At 37.1% G+C, this 22,157-nt stretch overlaps 1 protein-coding gene across 4 annotated transcripts in view; it reads right to left on the bottom strand.

Annotated features, from left to right (window-relative positions):
• The window catches only part of UVRAG (UV radiation resistance associated), a 352,369-nt gene that overhangs the window by 237,630 nt on the left and 92,582 nt on the right, over positions 1–22,157 (bottom strand). For all 4 annotated transcript variants that reach the window (XM_066368977.1, XM_066368987.1, XM_066368997.1 and 1 more), the window contains one exon: positions 11,029–11,114. In XM_066368977.1, coding sequence (XP_066225074.1) covers positions 11,029–11,114 — 86 coding nt within the window. The remainder of the gene's footprint in view (positions 1–11,028; positions 11,115–22,157) is intronic.

Raw genomic sequence — 22,157 nt, 5'->3', positions numbered from 1 at the left:
CAAGCAATGAACAACTAAAGCGAAAAAGTGAAGCAACTATGATTTAATACTTCTTTCTACCCCTCCCATTCTATAAAATCAACATATAAAATCTTTTAAAGAGAGAGAGAGAGAGAGAGAGAGAGGAAAGAAAGAAAGCATTCTGTTCAAGAAGAGTTCATAATATAACAGTATTTCTATAACTGAAATATTAGAGTGGTTTTTGGGCTTAATTAGAAGATATGTTGTAAATAACAGAAATGGATAAGGGAATTACAAAACAAAACTGTATGTACTGTTTCAGCAATAAATTTTAAAATCTAGAGGAAGGAAATGGTTTCCTAGCAAAAAATAAACTGCCAAGAGGTATAATATAAATAACACTCACATTATATCGGCACCCTGAATTAGATGAGTTAATAGCTACTGTAACAAACCTTTACGGGATTGAAAATTTCCCCAATTATTTAAGGTATTTCAACTGACAATGATGATGCTGATAGCCAACCCATAGTGCTAATTATATTCTGGCACCGTACTAAGCATTTCATATTAATTCATTTAATTCTCTGAACAATGCAGTGAGGTAGATATTATTAATTTACAGGGTAGGGTCATAGAAAAAGATGAAAAGCTTCACAATTCAACTTTAAGATGTCAGAGAAAATGGTTAACTATCTTGCACCCCACAAAGAAAAACTACTAAAAATATTGTATACGGATCTCATTTTACTAATGAGCAAGAGTAGCCTATAACTAGTAATGCAATATCAGGAAATCTACATATCTTATTGCAACTATAAATTAAACAAAGAAAATATATGTCAATAAATGTGGAATGACATTTCCAAAAATTCAGCATCCATTCCTAATAAAAATGTTAAATAGAAAAAACTATTTTAAATATTTTTCCAAAATTAACAAAAAATATTCTGAACAGCAAAATACTGAATATGTTCAATTAAAATAAGAACTAAAATAGAATTTTCAAAAGTAATGCCCAATACTTTTCAACATTACTTTAAAAGTTCTAGGTTTTGTAAAGATAATAAGACTAGAAAACCAGCATAAACATTGAAGAACAGATAAACTTATTATTTTATTGATAATATGAAGGCCAAGAAAACCAAAGAAAGCTTTAGTTAAAAAGCATAACAACAAGAAAAATAATTTAATATAGTCACCTAACAAGAGATTTTCTTAAAACTATAGCTTTTCCCTATAATAGTAATAAAACACAGGAATGGAAGTAAAAAATATATTTTATATAAAAAAGTGTAAAAACTATAATGTACTTAAGAACAAACTTAATGGAAAAGCACATGATCAAATGAAGAGGATAAAATCTCCTTGAAGGAACAAAATAAAATTTGAACAAATATAAGATATACAATGTCTTGGATGGAAATACTAATATCATAGAATTGAAAGCTCTTCCGAAATATAAAAAGCCAATGAATACAAAAATTCCCATTAGAATTCCAATAAAGTTTTTTTATACAATAAAATAACATTCATATGGAAGAATTAAGTTCTGAAAATAACAAAAGATGGTGTGAAAAAGTCTAGTAAAAGAGGGTGGGCCCTGGCCGGTTGGCTCAGTGGTAGAGCATCGGCCTGGCGTGCAGAAGTCCTGGGTTCGATTCCTGGCCAGGGCACACAGGAGAAGCGCCCATCTGCTTCTCCACCCCTCCCCCTCTCCTTTCTCTCTGTCTCTCTCCTCCCCTCCCGCAGCCGAGGCTCCATTGGAGCAAAGATGGCCCGGGCGCTGGGGATGGCTCCTTGGCCTCTGCCCCAGGCACTAGAGTGGCTCTGGTCACGACAGAGCATCGCCCCCTGGTGGGCAGAGCATCGCCCCCTGGTGGGCGTGCTGGGTGGATCCTGGTCGGGCACATGCCGGAGTCTGTCTGACTCTCCCGGTTTCCAGCTTCAGAAAAACACGGGGGGGGGGAAAAAAAAAAAGAGGGTGTACTTGCTTTACTTAATATTAGAACATGTCAAGAAGAAAACAAAGAACACTGTAATTAAATCAATCTGAAATTGGCAAAGAAATAGACAAAAAGATCAAAGCAAAACAAAAAGGAACCAGAAATGGATCCCAGTACGTATGAGCTTTTAATATATGCAAAGGTGGCATCTAATTTAGTGCAAAAAGGAAGGAGCAAAATTAGATGATCATCTATGAAGAATGCTAATCTTTATACTTCACAATAGATGGAATATCTACGCAATATATTTAAGAATAATTTCAAATTGCATTAAAGATTTAATTTTAAAAGATAATACAAATCTTAAAAATAATTTACAAAATATACATAGAACAAAAGTGTAGCAGAGACAACTTAAGCCAAGACAAGTGCCCAGAAGATATGAAAGAAAAAATAGAATTATACGATATAACAAATAAAAACTTTTTGTATAAGATATAGTAAGTCAAGATATAATTAACAGACTCGGAAAAAACACCAAGGACTCTTAAAACTTTATGGAAAAAAGTGCAAGCAACTCAAAAAAATAGGTAAATTCACAGAATATATTAACTGGCTAACAAACTTAAGACAAGATGTTTACTCTCACTTATAGCTCACACTTAAACACTTGTACTGAGACTAATAAAAATTAAAGTAACAATAAGGTGTTATACTTATCAGATTAATAAAAATCATTTTTTAATTTTTTTTAATTTTATTTAAAATTAAATTTAACAGGATGACACTGATCAATAAGAGTATATACGTTTCAGGTAAACATTTCTATAGCATTTGAACTGTTGATTAGGTTGTACACCCATCACCCAAAGTCAAATCATTTTCCATCACCGTATATTTGTACCTCTTTACACTCTTCCCCCACCCCCACCCCTAACCCCTCCTTTTTATCTTCACCCTCTCCCTGGTAACCATTTCACTTTTATCTATGTCCATGAGTTTCAGTTTTATATCTCACCTATGTCTGAAATCATATAGTTCTTAGCTTTTTTCTGATTTATTTATTTCACTCAGTACAATGTTCTCAAGGTCTGTACATGTTGTTGTAAATGTCACTATGTTATCATTTCTTATGGCTGAGTAGTATTCCATTGTATATATGTACCATATTTTCTTTATTCAATCATCAGATTAATAAAAACCATGTTTTAAATTCAAAGCCCCAAGGTCACTGGCTTGAGCACAGGCTCATCTGGCTTGAGCACGGGGTCACTGATGTGAGTGTGGGATCATAGATATGACCCCATGGTCCCCGGCTTGAGCCCAAAGGTCACTGGCTTGAAGCCCAAGGTTGCTGACTTGAGCAAGGGGTCACTCTATCTGCTGTACCCTCCCGTTCTCCCCCCCCCCATCAAGGCACATATGAGAAGTCAATCAATGAACAACTAAGGAGCCACAATGAAGAATTGATGTTTCTCATCTCTCTCCGTTCCTGTCTGTCTGTCCCTATCTGTCCCTCTCTCTGACTCTCTCTGTCTCTCCCACAAGAAAAAAAAAAAAACAAAACAGAATGGAATTGTGATGAGCTCTGAAGAGTATAAAAGACCTTCATTAAGCATATAAATCTGCCTGACCAGGTGGTGGCGCCATGGATAGAGCATCGTCCTAGATGCTGAGGACCCAGGTTTGAAACCCCGAGGTCACCAGCTTCAGCGCATAAAAACTAAATCATTTAACTAAAACTTAAATACCAAAATTTTTCATTTTAAATTTTGACTGAAAACCTTTCTAAACTTTATCACGCATCCCTGCTTTCTTAAATAAGCTATAATAATCATAAACTTTTTATTTCACCAGTAATTTGACATTAATATGGTATAACAGGAAAAAGCGTATGCACTTCATTCAAACCTCCTTTGATCCTTACTCATCTTACGGTGCTAGGCAAGTCCTTTTATCTGTTATATGAAGACAGCATTAGTGAAAACTAAAATGGTGTGCTCAATAACAGTAATTTTCACTATTACTGTATTTTTCGCTCCATAAGATACACCTGACCATAAGATACACCTGGGTTTTAAAGAGGAAAATAAGAAAAAAAAATATTCTGAACCAAATGTTGTGTTAAAATATTTAATAAAATACTGTATTTTTTGCTCCATGAGATGCATGGGCATTTTCCTCTCCAATTTTGAGGGGGAAATGTGCATCTTATGGAGCAAAAAATACAGTAATTTCAGTGAACCACTATGTGGAGATGTGCTTAGGTAAAGGACTGACTGCTCATAGCAGAGGTAAGCTGGCTTTGCTTTCTTACTTAGTCTGTCTCTCTTTACAGCTGGAATACCCCCCCCCCCTATTTTCTGTGAAGTACTGAGAGAGGGTGGCTTGCAAATCCATAGTAACTAAAAAGATAGGACAGTAGCTAATATGATTTGCCACTCAGTTATATTCCAGAATCAAAGAGTAAATCACAGTGCAAACTATCAGCTTTCATTTCTCCTTGCTGTCAGTGTGTCTACCTTAACAGTAAGCCTCTTAATTCCCCTTCTAATTTATTAAAAATGAGCACCCAGACACTGGCTTAACAGCCTAACCTCTACTATGAGTAAAAAAGCGTATGAGTTACAGTACATAAATTTCATAACGTATTGCTTTTAGCTGGGTACCAAGCTATATTCCATATACTTGCCATTAGTAGTTAGGGAGAGATCATTAGACGGGGAGAGAACTCTCCCTGCACCCAAAAGTTGGTTATCACATCCAAAATTTAAAGATTATGGACAGTTATGCCCTTATACATCACACCCAATCTGTTTTCTAAATATCACCCTAAGACATAATTTATCTGATGTAAGATTTCCCTTTTAAAATTAAAATTTTACAGTACAAAGTATTTTCTATCAAAATGGGTTGTGGGTGAGCAATTTGCCTCCAGATAGCCAGATAAAGATCTTCCAGGAAAATCTATATAAGGAATAAAATTAAAGGTCACAAAATCCTGAAATATCACCAGGTGTTAGTGGAAACTGATGGAAACTGATGGTTCGCATATCTGATTACATTTTCACCAACTTTTTAGATAAGAGCCTAAAAATTTTTACAACTCTCATTTTGCCAGATGCAAACCAATAACAGGAGCATCACAACCCTAGTCCTCTGTAACCTAAAGAACGGTTCAATTTGCAGATATAAGTGCTTAATATATATGATATACACTGTGATAGGGCTAACACCAAGATCGATAAAACAAGGATTCCAGTGTGAAGGAGTTCTCAGTTTGGGGGTGCTGAGAAGAGAGAGAATCAGATGATGAAGAACAAATTATAACTCAGTAAGTGCTCAATAAATGCTGGCTATTAATTTGCACAGGAAGTATAAGAGAACTTAAAATAAGGACAATAGTCCCTATGCAGTGTTTAGAACAATGTTTTTCAAATACCACCTTTGCTCAAAGATTTCTAAACCTAATGATGACAAAACTAATATATCTTTTACAAGGTCACTCTGGCAGAAATGTGGTAGATAAACTATACAAGAGGAGGGTGAAACAGTATAAAGCAACAAGATGTACTGGTTGAAAACATGGGCTCAGGAGCTAGACTGTGTGGTTTTGACTATAGGTTCACACTAGTGTGATACTGAATAAGCAACTTAACTGCTTTGTGTCTCAATTTCCTCTCTGTAAATAGGAACAGGAATAGTACTTACCACAGAGGGTTGTAGTAAGAATTGAGAGTTAATTAATGTAAAGTACTTAGAATACTTCCTAGCACAAAGTAAGTACTTATTAAATAATAACTTAATAATTGCATGAAAGAAAAACTGGTAGTAGGGAGATTAGTTAGGAGATCAGGAAATTGTCCAGGAAAACAGAGGTGAGAATGAAGAGGGGTATGCATTCACTTGGGGTGCCTAAAATGATGGTAGACAAACCAGGGAAAAGAAAAGGAAGAGAAAAATTAAGATAATGAGTGTAGCACTTGCCAGATTATGACTGAAGGTCCTACAGAACATGAAAGTATAAATTTCTAATAGTAATTGGGGAAAAAAACAGATCAGAAATCCAAAAGACAGATAGGAATTAGAGCTATAAATCTGAGAGTTGCTAGCATATGGATGTGTTGGTTGAAACTGTGGTAATGGAAGAGAGTACTCAGGGAGAAAGTAGTGCAATAGAGTCTTAAGACCCAAAGGAACTAGGGCTCTAGGATCATAACAGGTTCTAACAAAACCGAGAACTGTCAATAAAATAGAAAGGGAGGAGAAGATATATACAAACAATAAAGAATCCCTTCAAGGTGTTGTGAATACCATTAAGGAGAAAAGACAAACACATGTTAAACAACTTTTATCATGACTATTTAGGATTAATAAAAGTAACTCTAAAACAGAGATGGTAGCCTGACCAGGTGGTGGCGCAGTGGATAGAGCATTGGACTGGGACACAGAGGACCCAGGTTCGAAACTCCGAGGTTGCTGGCTTGAGTGCGGGCTCATGCAGCTTGATCACAGCTCCCCAGCTTGAACCCAAGGTTGCTGGCTTGAGCAAGGGGTCACTCAGTCTGCTGCACCCCCCCCCCCAGTCAAGGCACATATGAACAACAAAGGTGCCACAGCGAAGAATTGGTGCTTATCTCTCTCCCTCTCTGTCTGTCTGTCCCTATCTCTGTCTCTCTGTCTCTGTCACTAAATAAATAAATATTTAAAATAAAAACAAAACAAAAATAGAGATGGTAAATTGTGCTGAATGGTAGAAACGCTAGTGGTGACATAAAAATAGATAGAGTACTGGCATAAAGGAGAAAGATAATTCCAAGATGTGGAAGTAAAGGAGAAAATGAAAACTATTCTTTATTGAACATCTACTATATGCCAGTAGTTGCATATTTTACCTTATTTAATTCTCATAATGTTGCTATGAGACAAATATTATCCCCATTTTACAAGAATAGCTTGAGATACCAAAATTAAATGACTTGCCCAAAGTCTTGCATCCAGTTATGGGCATACGGCTGTTCTAAAACTGGAATCTCAGTGGAGGGCCCATGGTTTCCCCACCATACTGCCACTTATTACACTGCTAAAGTAGCACAAGTCAAAAAAACAATAAAAACTATACTAGAAGAAAACCAGAATTATTCTTACTTATCTCTACAACAAAGCTATCTTTTTGAGCATTATAGACACCTCCTCGCATCTTTTCCCCACTGCTACCACGGTAACAATTCTAAATTGTATAGCTGACCCCGTCATTCCTCCTCACCTTGTCATCTTTCAATAACTTCCTATCACCAACAGGATAAAAAATAATCAACAGAACCAAAAAGAAAAAGCTATCTAATAAATTTAGAAACTCAACCTGTAAGTAATAATAGAAAAGTTAACCTGAAGCAAATGCTCACTTGTAATTTATAACCCTACTTTTTTCTCCTTCTCACCTCAAAACTGTAAAATACAAGAAATTTCAAATGCCAAAGATACAACATCGACACCTTGTGGTGAAGATCAAGTGGCTCTTAATTAAATGTCTTATGAAAACTAACCCTTAATCCAGAAATTTTCAAGGGTTAAAGAAGCAAAAATATAATTACCATCACACAACTGGAGGTAAATTTAGAAAGAGCTGCTATTACCTTGACAACTAAAATTAGCCTAAATTCTTAGCTACTGATTAAAAAATCTGAATAAAACTTGGGGTCACTGTCTTCATATTAAATGGAATGACACATCCATCTGAAGGGGTTTCAGTGCCCTGGGCTTAGGTGCCCCAATTCCTTGCCTTAGTCAAGATTTCCTATTTTGCTGAGATATTCACACATAACAACAAAGTGAAAGTTATTAACTAGAATATACTCTTAAAAAACAGAATCAGGAGACCTGGGGTCTAATTTTGACTCCAAAAAGCACTGAGAATTTTGTGGAAGTAAAAGTGGTATTAAAGAATTCCTGACTCCATGTGTTTTCACATAAAATTACAGGTCAAGAAGTAACAATTGCACAAACCAAGAAAAGCATCAGGTAAAGAAAAAAAAAAGTGTTTTAATTATTCTCATCCAGGAACAAATGTTACCCAAGTTAAAGAGGGAAACTGAACAAAACCGATGAGCACAAAATTGTTTTCTCCAGGAAGCACTTTACATATATCAGCAAAAACCGTGGGAAGAGTGTTTGAGCAGAGAAATAATGGTTACTCTTTACCAGGCATGGCCAAACCCGGCCCACGTAATGAGCTTATGTGGCCCGCGATTAAATTTTTAATATTCTCCGCTACTTTAAAATCTAAGCTACTCAGAAGTGTAAGCATCTTTGATTATTGGAAATCGAGATATTTAAGAAGATAGTGATCGGCAGAAAAGAATTCCGTGTGTGACTGATCTAGGGTTAACTTCGAATAATTGGTGGAATGGATTCGCGATACTCCTTTATTTATTTTTTTTAATTCCATTATAAAGATTTACTTTTGTATTCGTCTGTACTCAATATGAACTGTTTGATGTTTAGCGGCGACGTGAAACTCACATTCTTTTAGGCAGAGTTTGCCAGTGTGCACCCAAGGTCAAACAATTCGCTATTTTTGTGGTCAAGTGTGCTGAATCAAGTGGCACTGTAGCATAGACAATAGCTGCAGTTGATAACTGAAAACGTGTCCAGGCTGTTTGTAAAACGAATTAATTGTTTTATTTGCGATATAACCCCTTCAAGCTCATTCTATTAATTAAATATTGTTTCAATTGATTGCAATACAGTTTGGATATTTATAAGGTATATAATTATATTTTTATTAAAATAATATTGTATATCAAAATTTTTTCACTCACATTTATTCATAAACAAATTACATAATAAAGTTTTGTTTACTTAAATGAATCATTATTATATTTAACATTTTTTAATTTTAATATTTCATCCAGCCCGTGAAAAGTTTTCTTTCTAATCTGGCCCGGGGGCAAAAACTGTTGGCCATACCTGCTCTTTACTAATGTCTGAGAGCATTTTCAGAGAAAGGTGTATAGTACTTATTCACTTGAACAAGTATAATTTGAACTTTCTAGTTGCAGAGTAACTCTCTGGGTTCTGGTAATTTGGTTGACAAACAGACACTTGATCTGGTTCAGAAAAGTATACCTGTGTTAGCAGCTATAAATGATTTACACAATGGTGAAGAGAAGGCCACTCTTAATAAGGCAATTCAAACTCTTGACACACCTGAGGAATCTGAAAGGCACTCACTCTTATAAAAGAAACCCTAAGAGACATGTCATTGCAAGATTAATGTTAAATAACTGAGCACCTACCAAATTAACCTGATAGTTCTGTATTTAAGGAGGGCTCTAGGATTTTCAGAAAATTTTCTGTGGTTATGCTATTTGCACCTCAAAACCACCAATCTAGGAAGGTGAGACTGTGACAAGGATCTACAAAACTTGCTTGTCAGAAAAGCTTCATACCAATCTTCAGCCTGACTCTTACTTACTGTGTGCCCTCAGATAAACAAATCATTTCACACCTCTGAACTTCAGCTTCCACACTAGTGTGTGAAAACAAAAAGTTTCTAAGAGAATAAGATCATAAATGTAAAAATGCTTGTAAGTTACAAAAAATTTTAACTTCACTGCTTCCACCTTTTAGAATAATCATGGAGGTTAAATCTGGGATAACTAAAGTCAGGTTCACATTAATCAAAGCATTCTCTATTATACCATATTGCTTCCCAAGAACCGATAGTCTTTCTTTAGTTCCCCATTCTCCTGCACCATGACAGAGCTTTGGATGCTCCCTGAGTCTCTAGTCTCTTAGTTTATATGATACTGCCTTTCCCAAATCATCTTCTCCTCACTGACTTTTCATCCCTTTCTCTTTTAATTCTACTGTTTCTCTAATACACAAAATTACAGAATCTCATACTTGGAAGATATCTTTAAAACAATGGTATTTATACTCTCATTTTACTAAGGAAAATAGGTCAAGAAATATTAGTGGGCTTACTCACATTTCAACCGATTTCTCTACATTTTTCCTTCCAATACTTAAAACTTACTGCAGTCCCAAACTGAATAGGCTCAAAAATATAAATTACATATCTTGACACCTCCTGCTTTCTCTTACCATCTGATTACTAAATCCTGTTCATTATGTTACATAACCTAAGAATTCAAAGTGAAAGTACCTCTCAGATAAGAATCAAAAGTCATCAAATGTGTGTGGTTACTTTAGCTGAAACTATTGTCTCTTAAAAGCAATTTATACAGTTTGTGTGACCAAACTCTATCATCATGTGTAATAAAATATAAGATTTGCAAAGGAAAGGTCCATTTCAAAATGTTTATAAAACAAATAATCATCCAATTGGACAAGAGTCCAATCATCCTTCTGGACTCGTCCTCTAGTAGATATATAAAGGATGTCTAATGGTCTCAAATTTATGATGTGTTATGTAAACATTAGAAAAATACTGCCAAAATCAAATTTCAATGAACCATTTGTCTGAAGAGGGTGAACATAGGTTGAGTGTCACTGTTAACTTTATTTTGAATTGCATTTATTTTGGTAACCTTCCTCTTGGGAAAATGTCCTAGATGATCTACCACACTGAAAATTAAAACCAAAATTTTAAATCTTTCAAAATTAAGCCCAGACATTATGAAAATACAGAGCCAAGGCAGTTAAGCCTTTGAGCATGAGATTCATACAAAGCTCCTTTGCCTTGCCAAGCATGACTCTCTTAAAAGATGAACAGAAAGTCAAAACTCCACATCTGGGGCTATTGGAGGGCTTTTCTAGTAATGCTGTAGTTGTTAAGATTCTGATAAGTCTAAATTTTGTACCTCTGCTTGCAGCTCTTTATAGTGTAGAAGACCGGAAACAGCTCAGGTCCCTGTTTTAAGATCACTGGCTTCCAATCATTTTCTCCCACTGTCCAAAGAAAGGAAATGACTTTCTAGAGGCTTTGTGAAAGAGATAAACTTAAATCACTGTAGCTACAAAATTTATGAAGCTCTCACTAAAAAATGCCAAGCCTGAATAACAGCTTCTAAAGCCCCCATACATTTCCCACATGGAAATGTCACAAACTCAAAATAAGGAGAGTCTTTAGAAAATGCAGGACTCTGAGTCTTACCGCAGCAAAGAGAAGACATCATAAGAATTGCGAACACAGTTCTGATCCACCTGAAGAAGGATATTCTTCTGAGCATTAGAATAACCCTAAAAGATATTAATTAACATTAATCAAAGTGAAATAAAATATGTGCACAATTAACCATGTTTGTGTTTTTAAAATTATGATTTATAAACACTTAAGTAAATTCAATCTGTTCAAAAATTTAAAAAATAACAATTTTCATATAACTGAAGTTTAACATTTTAGGCAAGTAAACTCAAAATAAATTTCCTCTAGTATTTTCCCACAGAAACAATATTTCACATATTGTAGCAAATTTCCCACAGAAGCCCCAGAAGTCTTTATAACACGTGTGACTGAAAAAGAGTATTAATAATAAGATTTCAAGTATGCTTAGCCATCACATGTAATGTTTTTATGGGAAAAAAGGCATTTCAAGTTCCAATTAGGAATACCAGAAACAAACATTTCCATTTAGTGGTTACAAAGATGGTGGAAACATAATGGTTTCTAGAGAAAACGCAGCACAATCCTTAAGAATAATAGAACAGGTATCTGTCATTTAAGATGGAAAAGTAAATAATAGTTAAGAAAAAAGGATTCTGGACACAGGCCACCTGATTACAATTTAAGCCCTTAATATACCAGCTCTGTAGTCTTGAGCAAGGTATCTAAGCATTCTTAGTTAAATCTTTGTTCCTTCATTGGTACTATAGAGATGATATTATCTACCTCACAAATGGTTGTAGGAATTAAAAGAGTTAACCCATTTTGCCTCAAAAAAAAGATTATTAAAATATTATTAACAACATTATGCTATTAAATTTGACAACTTAGATGAGCTGGACAAACTACTTGGAAAAATACAACATGCCAGAACTGATAATAAAACCATACCTGAATAATTCTATATCTTTTTTAAGTGGATAATTTAAAAAGCTACCCACAAAAATTGTCTAGGTCCAGATGGTTTCACCGACGAATTCTACCAAGCATTAAGCAATGACAGCAATTTAACACAAACTTGCTCATAAAATAGAGAAGAGGGGAACAACTTTCAATGCATAAGACTAGCATTACTGATACTAAAACTTGGCAAAGATTTATCTCTCTCTCTCTGTCACACACACACACACACACACACACACACATAATTACAGACCAATATCCCTCATGAACACAGACACAAAAATCCTTGGCAAAATATTAGCAAATTAAACCATAGTATAAGAATATAAATAAATCATTAACACATCATTATTAACTGAATTTATTCTAAAAATGTAAGGCCTGTTTAGCATCTAAAAACCAATCAATTAGATGAACATATAAAACAATCATAAATCCATCTTGATCACATAATTATAAAGACATATCTTGTGACAATAGTAACACAAAGGGGAACAGAGCTATATAGAAGAAAAGTTTTTATATAATATTAAAACTAAGTTGGTATTAATTTAAATTGCATTGTTATAAATTGATGTTAATTGTAATCTCTAGGACAACCACTAAAAAAATAATTAAAAGATGCATAGTAAAAGAAATAAGAAAAGAATCAAAATGTTACATGAGAAAATATACAACATAAAAAAGGTAATAATGGAAAAAATGAGGAACAAAAATGATAGGAAAAAACTAATTAAGAAATTAGCAGAGCTTCCATATCTATAATTATATTGAGTATAAATGGATTAAACACTCCAATTGCCTGACCAGATGATGGTGCAGTGCATACAGCATCAACCTAAGACGCAGAGGACCTACGTTCAAAACCCCCAAGGTCACCCGCTAGAGAGTGGGCTCATCCGATAGCTTGAGAGTAGGCTCACCAGCTTAAGCACAGAGTTGCCTGCTTGAACATGGGATCACAGACATGACCCCATGGTCACTGGCTTGAGCAAGGGGTCACTGCCTTAGATGGAGGCTGGCCCCGTCAAGGCACATATGAGAAGCAATCAGTGAACAACTAAAAAGTGCCAGAACTACAAAATGGTGTTTCTCATCCATCTCCCTCCCTGACTGTTCTGTCTGTCTCTCTAAAAAAAAGAGTGAATAATATTAATACCAATCCTTCTCAAAATCTGTTCAAAAATAGAAAAGGAAGAAATATTTTTCTTTCTTTTTTTTTTTTCTGAAGTTGGAAACGGGGAGGCAGTCAGACAGACTCCCTCATGCGCCCAACCAGGATCCACCTGTCATGCCCACCAGGGGGCGATGCTCTGCCCATCTGGGGCATCGCTCTGTTGCAACCAGAGCCATTCTAGCGCCTGAGGCAGAGGCCACAGAGCGCTGGCCATCCTCAGTGCCTGGGCCAACTTTGCTCCAATGGAGCCTTGGCTGCGGGAGGGGAAGAGAGAGACAGAGAGGAAGGAGAGGGGGAGGGGTGGAGAAGCAGATGGGCGCTTCTCCTGTGTGCCCTGGCCGGGAATCGAACCCGGGACTCCCACACGCCAGGCCGACACTCTACCACTGAACCAACCGGCCAGGGCTGAAATATTTCTTAATTCATTTTATAAGGCCAATATTGCCCTTATTTCAAAGCCAGACAATAATATCATAAGAAAATTGTAGACCAATATCCCTTATGAATATAGAGGCAAAAATCTTCAACAAAATACTAACAAAATTAATCCAGCAAAATATTAAAAGGCTTATACAATTTGGTTTAGCAATTCTACTTCTGGGTATATATCCAAAATAATTAAGACTCAAAGAGATATTTTTTATATCTATGTTCATAGCAGCATTATTCACATAGTCAAGGAATAGAGGCAACCCAAATGACCATCAACAGATGAATCAATAACAAAATGTATATATTCATACAATAAAATATTACTTAGCCTTACAAAGGAAGGAAACACTGACATGCTAGAATATGGATGACTCTTAAGGACATTATGTTAAGTAAAAGAAACAAGTGACAAAAGGACAGATACTGTTTGATTCCATTTATAAAACGTACCTAATGTAGTCAGATTCATTAAAACAGTAGAAGAGTGAGTGCCAGTGGCATGGGAAAGAGGAAGATGAGGACTTGGTGCTTAATGGGTAGAAAGTTTCAGTTTTACAAGATGAAAAGAGTTCTGGAGATGGATGGGTGATGATTGTACAACAATGTGAACATACTTAATGCTACTAAACTGTACATTTAAAATGGTTAAGATGATAATATTTTATTATGTATATTTTATCACAATTAAAAATATTTTTAAAAGGATTATATGCCAGGAACAAATAGGGCTTTATCCAAGGTATGTAAAAATGGTTCAATAAATGAAAATCAATCCATGTAATACACCAATTGGAGGTCTCATACTTACCAATTTCAAAACTTACTATAAAGTAACAGTAATCAAAGGTGTGGTAGTAGCATAAAGATAGACATATAGATAAATGGAACAGAACTGAAAAACCATAAATTAATTCATACATCTATATTCAACTGATTTTCAACAAATGTGCCAAGACTAATCAATAGGGAAAGACAACAGTGGTAGAGCGTCGGCCTGGCGTGCAGAAGTCCCGGGTTCGATTCCCGGCCAGGGCACACAGGAGAAGCGCCCATCTGCTTCTACACCTCTCTCCCTCTCCTTCCTCTCTGTCTCTCTCTTCCCCTCCTGCAGCCGAGGCTCCATTGGAGCAAAGATGGCCCGGGCGCTGGGGATGGCTCTTCGGCCTCTGCCCCAGGCGCTAGAGTGGCTCTGGTCACAACAGAGCGACCCCCCGGAGGGGCAGAGCGTCGCCCCCTGGTGGGCGTGCCGGGTGGATCCCAGTCGGGCGCATGCGGGAGTCTGACTGTCTCTCCCCGTTTCCGGCTTCAGAAAAATACAGAAAAAAAAAAATAGGGAAAGACCAATGTTTTCAACAAGCAATGCTGAAACAACTGGATAGTCACATGCAAAACAATGAAGTTGGGTCCGTCCCTAACACTACATACAAAAATTACCTCCAAAATGGATCAAAGGCTAAGTGTAAGAGTTAAAAACATAAAACTTAGAGGAAAACACATAGGTACATCTATATAACCTTGGATTTGTCAATGGATTCTTACATATGACACTAAAAGCGTGGCTAACCAAAGAAATAATATATTAGACTTCAAAATTAAAAACATTTTGTGTAACGAATACTATAAAGAAAGTATAAAAACAACCAACAAAATGAGAGAAAATATTTGCAAAACCATATATCTAAAAAAGGTCTAATATCCAGAATACATAAAAAAAAACTCTGACAACTCAACAACAAGACAAACAACCCATTTTTTTTAAATGGGCAAAGGAATGCCTGACCAGGCAGTGGTGCAGTGGATAGTGCATTGGCCTAGAACACTGAGGACCCAGGCTCGAAATCCCAAGTTCCCCAGCTTGAGCACGGGCACACCCAGCTTGAGCATGGGGTTGCCGGCTTGAGCATGGCATCATAGACAGGACCCCCATGGTTGCTGGTTTAAAACCCAAGGTCACTGGCTTGAGCCCAAGGTCACTGGCTCAGCTGGAACCCCACGGTCAAAGCACGTATGAGAATGCAATCAATGAACAACTAAGGTGCCACAACTACGAGTTGATATTTCTCATCTCTCTCCCTTCCTGTCTGTCTGTCCTTTTCTCTATCTCTATGTCTAAAAAAAGGGGGGGATGGAGGCAAAGGACTTAAAGATATTTCTCCAAAAAATATACACAAATAGCCAACAAGAACATGTCAACGTCATTAGGAAAATGCAAATCAAAACCACAATGAGTCTGGCCTGGGGTAGCGCAGTGGGTAAAGCACTGACCTAGAATGCTGAGGTCACCGGTTTGAAAACCTGGGCTTGCCCAGTCAAGGCATATACAATAAGCAATAAGCAACCAATGAACAACTAAAGTGAAGCAACTATGAGTTGATTACTTCTTACTCTACCCCCATCCTCTGTAAAATCAATAAATAAAATCTTTAAAAAAACACAATGAGATGCTATTTTATACCCACTAGGATGGATGGATGGATGGATGGATGGATGGATGGATGGATGGATGGACAGCAGGTGACTGGACAGATAAAATTTTAAAATTAGAGTGAAAACAAAATAACTGATGGCAAGGATGTAGGGACATTAGAACCCTCATACATTGCTGCTAGGAATTTAAAATGGTCAGCCTCTATGGAAAAAAAGTTTGGCAATTCCTCAAAAAGTTAAACAGAATTACCATATGACAATAATTCTACTCCTATGTATATACAAAGAAGAATTAAAAGCAGGTACTTAAACAAATATTTGTACACAAATATTCATAGCTGTACTATTCACAACCTAAAATGTAGAAACAACCCAAATATTCATCAACAATGAATAGATAAACAAAATGTGGCATATTCATGATACAATGGGATATTACTCAGCCATAAAAAGGAAAGAAGTATTGACACGTTATATATGGATGTACCTCAAAAACATTTTGCTGTGAAAGCAGCCAAACACAAAAGGTTGCCATTGTATGATTCCATTTATATAAAATACTCAGACTAGGTAAATCTACAGAGACAGAAGCAGACTGGTATTTCCAAGGGGTTTAGCAAGGATAACGTGGAGAGTGAATGCTTAATGGGTATGGGATTCTCTTTTAGAGTGATGAAAATGTTATGCAACTTGACAGAGGTGGTGATGGGACATTATGAACACATCAATGTGACTAAACTGTACTCTTTAAAATGGTTAGTTTTATGTTATGTGAATTTCATCACAATAAAAAAAAACAAAAGAGATGGCTATGGAATGATCTATATATCATGAGGGCGAGGAGGAGAAAGAACAGAGACAAGAGATAGTCCTGTAAAATAGCTACAAAATCAAAAATAGTAAGACACTAGAAGTACTGTATTTCCCCATGTATAAGATGCTCCCATGTATAAGACGCACCTTAATTTGGGGGGAAAAATGTATTACATAAAGTTACTGAACTCAAGTTTTATTCACTATAAAATTCATACAACTCCTCACCACTGTCAAAACTCCCATCTATTAGCTTGTCTTCATCTGTGTCTGATGATGAATCACTTTCTTCAACAATGAACACAAAAACAAGCACAAAAAAGCAGGAAATACAAGTAAAAAATCTACAACCATCTTTATAAGACGTACCCAGTTTTTAGACCCCAAAGTTTTCAGAAAAGAGTGCATCTTATACATGGGGAAATACAGTACAGTTAAGATTCTCAGGAGAAATGAATGACATTCTACTTAACATTTCTTACTTTATGCAAAAGTCTGCCAAACATTTTTTTCCTATTAAAAACTCATCCACACCCATGAACAAACAACTAAAAGCAACACATTATAGCAGGGAAAGAGCATTCAAATGAAAGGTTTTAATTCACTCTGCCTGTCACAGAAATGAGGAAAATCATTTAATAACTCTATGCCTCAGTTTCTTCAACTATAAAATCAGATGAGACTATTACTAATAAAAATAATCATTAAAAAATAACAGCAACAAACCAGATAGAAGGTGACAGAAGACAATTTGACTTTGGGTGAGGGGTATGCAGCATAATCAAATGTCAAAATAATCTGGAGAAGTTTTCTCAGAACATATGTACCCTAATTTATCAATGTCACTGCATTAAAATTAATAAAAATAAGATAAAATAAATAAATAACAGCAACAGACACAGGATAACATTTATGAGTATTTACAGTATACCGGGCAGTTTTATTTTCTGTGTTAATTTTAATACTTCAACATTAATATATTAAAGGTTAACATATTTAATAGTCACACAACCCTGAAAAGGAGAAACTATTATTATCCCCACTTTAAAGGTGAGGAAACTGAGCCACAGAGAGGATTAAATAGAAGAGCCATGCAGTCTGGCTGATCATGCTATCGTTGATCTCTAAAACCTTTTCCAGTTCTAAAATTCTGGGTCCATGTACATTTAAGGCAATTTAAGGACAATATTAAACCCTTATGCTTCAGCCACCACTTAGCAATTATCATTCTTGAAATATGCTAAGAGCTTTGTTCTGAATGACATCAAACTTCACCAGATGTGCAATCCCGACAGACCTCTGATGAAGGATCATAATGGAAAGAAACGGCTCGTTTGTATCTGGTTATCTGTGTGAGATAGTACTGCCAAGTGCCAAAGAGCCCAGAGGAGATTTACATGTCACTCAGAATTCTTCAGAAGCCAAGCCTATCCCTTCTTGTTCTTGTAAGGTCTGGGTGAGAACCCATTAAACTGCTCAAAGAAACAGAAACTTTCACATAATCCAATGAGCAGAAACAATTCTACGCAGATGATCAGGTGTGTTTCTAGAAATGCGGTCAAGAAACTTTCCCAGTCAATGACCAAATAGTAAATATTTTAGGCTTTGCAAGCTCTCTGTCACATATTCTTCGTTTTCGCCTTTAAATTCTTCACAATGAAAATATTCTTAGCTTGCTAGCTATACAAAAACATGTCTGGGTAAGTAGTTTGCTTACCCCTGTGTACCAGACCACTGGATAAGCCACATTTTAGAAACTCATTGTACATTTTGAGTTTTTTAGCTGCTATAGCAGTCATAGGACTGTCCTTAATTTTATTAAAACTATAAAAGTTGTACTAAAGTATGCCCTGGCTGGTGGTGCAGTGGATAGTGTTGTCCTGGAATGCCAAGGTCACCAGTTTGATCCCAGGGTCGCTGGATCAATCCCAGGGTTGCAGGCTTGATCCCAAGGGCACCAGCTCCACCTCAAGGTCACCAGTTCAAACCCCAGTCAGGGCATGTATGAGACGCAATCAGTGGGTGCATAATTAAATGGAACAATGAGTTGATACTTCTTTCTCTCTCTCCCTCCCCTGCCTTCCTTTCTCAAATCAATGGGAGAAAAAGAAGTAGTACTGAAGTACTCTAATTGAAAGGATAACTGATTACAAAGCAAACAGTATTATATATAAACTTATTCATTTCAGTGTTTACTAAACACCTAATACATAGGGAGTATCACAGGCAATTGTTACCATCCTTATAAAAGTATATAAGCCAGCATACTATAATGTATACAACCAAGTCAAGTATCCAAGTAAAGCAAAAAATACAAAGATGCCATAAGAAAGGTTAAAAACAAAAGCTACAGGAGTTCTTTTTTTTCTGACAGAGACAGAGAGAGTCAGAGAGAGGGACAGACAGATAGATAGGAAGAGAGAAAAATGAAAAGCATCAATTCTTTGTTGCAGGCTCCATCGTTGTTCAATGACTGCTTTTTCATATGTGCCTTGACCAGGGGGCTAAAGCAGAGAGAGTGACCACTTGCTCAAGTCAGCGACCTTGGGCTCAAGCCAGCAACCATGGGGTCATGGCTATGATCCCACACTCAAGCCAAAGACCCCGTGCTCAAGCCAGAGGAGCCCACGCTCAAGCCAGTGACCTCGGGGTTTTGAACCTTGGTCCTCTGCGTCCCAGTCCGACACTCTATCCACTGAGCCACCACCTGTCAGGCTCTACAGGAGTTCTGATGTAAAGATTCCATCCAGTAGAAGCAAGAACAGCAAAGATCGCATGCAGGTCAGTGTGTGGGATAGATTAAGAAGTACTGAAAAACTGAATAGGACTGAAGGAAAGTCCCACACAGACTGAACACCTGCGGCCAAAGCATGACAGTGGAAAACACAAACTGCACTGGGAGAAAATTAAACAGTGGTCCAATTTGTTCAACTTCAGTGATACAGAAATTACTTAGAACCTAAAGAGGGAAGCAGTGGGAGATACAGCTAATAATTAGGTTGGAAGGATCAGGGCACAGAAAGCCCTGTGTTTCGTGCCAAAAATCCAAGACAACCTTTGGTCAATAAGGACTCATGAAAGGTTTCTGAAAGTGTCAGGGAATGATCAGACCTACATTTCAGGAAGGTTACTCTGGTAATGACAAATATGACAAAGGGAGGAAGCAGAATGCCCAAATGCCAGTTAAGAAGCTATTCTAAAAATCCACGCTTACTAGAGGTAATGAGAGCTCAAACTATAAAAAAAGAGATAGAGAGGAAGTAAAAATAAAAGCAGAGAGAACCACAAGAACACCACTGCCTGAACTTGGACTGATGGAAAGAAGGACATCAGGTCAGAGATCCCCACACATTCAGCAGATAATGGGAAGTTACTCTCCACAACCAAAAGGAAAGGGAGCTTTAGGAAGACTGATGAGGCAGTGGTGAATAAGACAGAATGAATACAGAGAGACTCGAGTCCATAGGCCTGCCAGAAAACTAAAGCAGTAATCAGCCCTCGAGGGATGCCGGCCTGAGCTTGGATTATGGCAGTGGGATGGAAAAGTAGCCATGGATATAAGTTATTTCAAAAGAGTCCAGTGACTGAATCAAGAGGATGTAAGAAATCAATCAAACCTAACTACAAGATTTCAGGCCTGGATAAATGGAAAATAGTTAATAAAGATGTGGAAAACTGGAAGGGAAAGCAAATGTGGAGAGAAAAATAAAGAGTTCCATTTAAGTATAATAATTTACAAATGACAGGTATGTATGCAGAAATGGTGGAAATGACTTAAAAAAGAGAGAACTAGAAGTCTGAGTAACAAGCTACACAATTGATGACGATGACCAAGTAGTAGACCCCAACAGAATTTTTTTTTTTTTTTGTATTTTTCTGAAGCTGGAAACGGGGAGAGACAGTCAGACAGACTCCCGCATGCGCCCGACCTGGATCCACCCGGCACGCCCACCAGGGGCGATGCTCTGCCCCTCTGGGGCATCGCTCTGCCGCGACCAGAGCCACTCTAGCGCCTGGGGCAGAGGCCAAGGAGCCATCCCCAGCGCCCGGGCCATCTTTGCTCCAATGGAGCCTTGGCTGCGGGAGGGGAAGAGAGAGACAGAGAGGAAGGAGGGGGGAGGGGGGAGAAGCAAATGGGTGCTTCTCCTATGTGCCCTGGCCGGGAATCGAACCCGGGTCCCCCGCACGCCAGGCCAACGCTCTACCGCTGAGCCAACCGGCCAGGGCCCCCAACAGAATTTTTAATGATCTGATGCTACAGAAGCTCCACTCATTCATCTATCAACTAGTTATTAAATTATTACCATATGCCACACAGAGTACTAAGCACTAGGGATAAGTCAGTGACAAAGACCGACCCTATCCCTGCCCGAAGCAGTTTGCATTCTAATAAGTAAGAGAGATGAGCAAATGGGCAATCAGCTTACAACAGGATCAGGGTCAGTCAAGAGGAAAATGAAATGCAAGGTGCTATGGGTGACAGAGTGGTATCCAAACTGGATTTAGAGATATTCACAGAAAACTAATAGGAATAGGATCTAAGCTAAAAAAAAACAAAAAACAAAAAAAACAAAACAAAAAAACAAACAAACCTGAAATGGGTAAATTTTAGCATAAGAAAGTAGTATGGGTGGAACACAGAAATCAAGAGCCAGATCACAGCAAGACCTTATAAGCCATTTATTAATTACCCTGAAATGATCTGAATAAAGAAGGGACAGGGCAAGCATTTTAGTAAAATAAATCTGGCTATGAAGTCAAGACCCAGGAAAGATGTAGATATTTAGCAGGTACCATCAGTAGTGATTCAAAGAAGTGATTTAAAAAAGAGGGAGGGGTCCAGAATGACTCCCTGTTCTCATTTGAGAAAGTGGATGGATCGCAGTACCATTCACTGAACTAAGGAATACAACAGAAGGAGGGTTTTTTGAAAGGGGGAGGGAAATGGAGTTCCGATCAGGACCTGTAGAGTGCTGTGACTGAAGCATCCAACAAGTGTAGAGATATGGAAAAACAGACTGGAAATGTCGACTTGGGAGGAATCTGAATCATCCAGACAGAATATGTTAATGAGAAGACAAAAGGTCCAAGTAGAAGCCTAAGGATAGTAATTTACAGGCTCCACTGAAAGTTTTCCCTAGCAGGCCTGTCAATGTGCTGTATTCCTAAAACTGTAAGCTTTGCAAATAGTCCTTCTTCTACTTACTTACTTAAGTAGAGTAAGAAATTATGATGGGCAAGAAAAAAACAAAAACAATGGATCATTCTACTACTTGAACATTTTTTCAGATGCAATGCATATGCTTTCTAAAAATGTAGTATTTATTTGTACAACTACTAAAATAGCTACCTGATGAATCAATAGACA

Source organism: Saccopteryx leptura, chromosome 1 (assembly GCF_036850995.1).
Source record: "Saccopteryx leptura isolate mSacLep1 chromosome 1, mSacLep1_pri_phased_curated, whole genome shotgun sequence".
In the NCBI taxonomy this organism is placed as follows: domain Eukaryota; kingdom Metazoa; phylum Chordata; class Mammalia; order Chiroptera; family Emballonuridae; genus Saccopteryx; species Saccopteryx leptura.
Note: the sequence above shows the minus strand (reverse complement) of the source record. Positions and strands in the feature narration are given on the sequence as shown.